The 3,060-nt window shown below is 38.3% G+C and overlaps 1 protein-coding gene across 1 annotated transcript; it reads left to right on the top strand.

The window, feature by feature from the left end:
* Nucleotides 1-618: 618 nt before the first annotated feature.
* On the top strand, nt 619-2,297 carry LOC111876153 (probable isoaspartyl peptidase/L-asparaginase 2). The gene is made up of 4 exons (XM_023872679.3): nt 619-881; nt 1,124-1,357; nt 1,484-1,570; nt 1,680-2,297. Exons 1-4 carry the CDS (start codon nt 720-722, stop codon nt 2,163-2,165), a joined length of 969 nt encoding a protein of 322 aa, XP_023728447.1. The 5' UTR covers nt 619-719; the 3' UTR covers nt 2,166-2,297.
* Nucleotides 2,298-3,060: the final 763 nt, after the last annotated feature.

Genomic DNA, 3,060 nt, shown 5'->3' on the forward strand with positions numbered 1-3,060 from the left:
TATCACAAGTGCAACTAACAAAGAAAATACTTAATTAAAGTAGCACTTCAAATAAACGATGCCAATAGCTACGCCTTAGAATAAGCCTCCCCCAAATTACATAAAAGTAATCTCATTGGTCACATAGAGACAATCAAACCCCAACTTTGACCAATTCATTTTTCCTTTAATAATCATTAATTCAGCTTGTGTCTATCAATAAAACACGAATTTGCCATTTTAAGTAATAACATTTCCCCATTACATTAATACTACCTTATTAACTTAGTGATAGATTATAAAACATTTATAATATGTCATATTTAATTTAATTCCTAATAAAGTAGGAGCATGAACCAAATCTCATTCAGCATGATAAGAATCAAAGTAGAAACTTCGTAGGCATTAAACACGTGAGCATTATCGTGTCTTCCAGCTAATCAAGTTTAATCCAACTTAACAACTTACTAAAATTTTGAACCGGATTTAATACGTTTTAAGGTTACGTTCTCACATTTGTTATTGATTTTATAAAATTTTATTGATTAAAATCTTAAAATATATTCTGTCAACATAAAGTCAGATTTAATAAGTAAATTTGAAATCCGGAAACCCCTATAAATACCCCATCCCGCCACCTTTCTTATTACGCTAAACATAATTCGAAGATTAAAGAAGGCAACAACAATTTTCTGAAAACATTTCAAAGAGATACTTATACATCTACAAAGAGAGATACAATGGCTGGGTGGGCAATAGCAGTACACGGCGGCGCCGGCGTTGATCCTAACCTTCCGACCGAACGCCAAGAAATGGCGAAGCAACTTCTCACACGCTGCCTTAATCTCGGAATCGCTGCTCTTCGTTCTTCTGTTCCCGCCATTGATGTCGTTGAACTCGTCGTAAGCTTTCTTCTTCCTTCCTCTCTATGATGCACTCCGTCAACATTTTTCATGATTTGCAATACATTATCGAGAATCATGTGGATTATGGAGTCGCAATTTCGTTTTGCATGCCATGTGTTTGAGAATTGAGACTTGCAATTTTCAGATCTAGGTTAACGTCGAATTGATTTCATTTGGTTCTTTGGATTATTTGTCCGTACGTAATAACGAATTCGAGTGGTTAATTGAATTTAATGTAGGTTCGTGAATTGGAAACGGATCCTCTGTTCAATTCAGGCCGTGGATCTGCATTGACCGAGAATGGTACTGTGGAAATGGAAGCCAGTATCATGGATGGTCCCGGTAGACGATGCGGCGCCGTTTCAGGGCTCACAACCGTGAAGAATCCCGTCTCCTTAGCTCGCTTAGTCATGGACAAATCCCCACATTCCTATCTCGCCTTTTCCGGCGCCGAGAAGTTCGCCAAACAAATGGTACCTCACTAATTTCATTCCTAAACTCCATTTCTACACCAAAATGTCTCTTAACAAATTGCTAAATCTTACTATAGTTGTGTAATTGTGTTCCGATGCCTTACATTTTACTTTCTGCATTTTTAGGGTGTAGATCGGGTGGAAAACGACTACTTCATCACCCAGGACAACGTTGAAATGCTCAAATTAGCAAAAGAAGCTGATTCCATTGTGGTAATTACCTTACCTTTCGTTTACGATGAGTGAATTAAAAAGCGTGGTAATGTGCTATAATTAATACATCTTCAATCTCAATATCTTTTGTTTCTTGGTTTCGAAACAGTTTGATTATAGGATACCGAAGGTATGTGGAACCGGAGTACAGAGTCCAATACACATGAACGGGCTTCCCATCAGCATCTATGCACCAGAGACAGTCGGTTGTGTGGTGGTCGACAGCCAAGGGCGGTGCGCCGCCGCAACATCAACCGGTGGGCTTCTAAACAAGAGAATGGGCCGGATAGGTGACTCACCACTTATAGGCGCAGGGACCTATGCATGTGACTTATGTGGGGTCTCGTGCACTGGGGAAGGTGAAGCCATAATCCGGGGGACTCTTGCCCGTGAAGTGGCGGCGGTGATGGAGTATAAAGGGTTGCGGTTGCAGGAGGCGGTGGACTTTGTGATTAAGGAAAGGTTAGATGAAGGGAAAGCAGGGTTGATTGCGGTGTCCAACACCGGTGAGGTGGCGTATGGGTTTAACTGTGTAGGGATGTTTAGGGGATGTGCTAGTGAAAATGGGTTCATGGAAGTTGGGATTTGGGATTGATTTAATTGTAATGATTAATATTAGACACATAAACACATTGTTTATGTGTCTTAATCATGGGTTCATTGTAAGGATTATAATGCTATGTAGTTTGGAATCAAATAAAATGTGCATTATAAAACTATTTATTCATCATCAGATGTTATTCACAAATCGATTAATATATTCTAACAAAACCATATATAAGCTAATCCATACATTATTTATCAAATACGCCAACTTGTCATATCCTTGAAAACCATTATCACTATTTGATGCGATTTGGGGCCAAAAGTGCTGAATTTATAGAAAAGAATGTGAATAGATCATAAATGTCTGATGTATTTTTTGTTGGTATTTAAAAAGAGCAAGGAGACATGGACAAAGTAGTCCTGAATCGGCCTTTCCCGTGCCTAAAAGCTCTCCTAACTAATGGTACCACTTCTGTCCTTCCATTCTACACCACAAGTGTAACCATCACAGGGGTAGTTTTGGAATAATAGTAATGAATCTTGCTCAAGATTCTTTGTTTTCTTCCTCATGCCAGTATGCCACAATATACGCACATGCATTCAAGATCTTTGCTTTCCCACAAAATGGCAAATGTATATTGTAGGATTCTGCTTCAGGCAGAAAAGGACAAAATCTTCTTCTAAGATTCTTTCGTGATGTTTCTCCCAAATCTAGCATTCTATTAACAACGATAGGAAAACCGGAACATCCCTACTTTAATAAAAATACTAATTAATACAGAATAAAAAGCATAGAAAACTTTCATGTAATATGAAGTGGAAAATGTAATCATAATGAGTAAATTTAAGTATCCGGTTTTGGTGATAGTCGACTATAATCACTGAATTATGGTCCTAGACCGGGTTTAAGTCTTTCGTCCCAATGGAGAAACCAAGTTTGGTTA

The sequence above is a fragment of the Lactuca sativa genome, chromosome 1, assembly GCF_002870075.4.
Source record: "Lactuca sativa cultivar Salinas chromosome 1, Lsat_Salinas_v11, whole genome shotgun sequence".
Classification (NCBI taxonomy): Eukaryota; Viridiplantae; Streptophyta; class Magnoliopsida; order Asterales; family Asteraceae; genus Lactuca; species Lactuca sativa.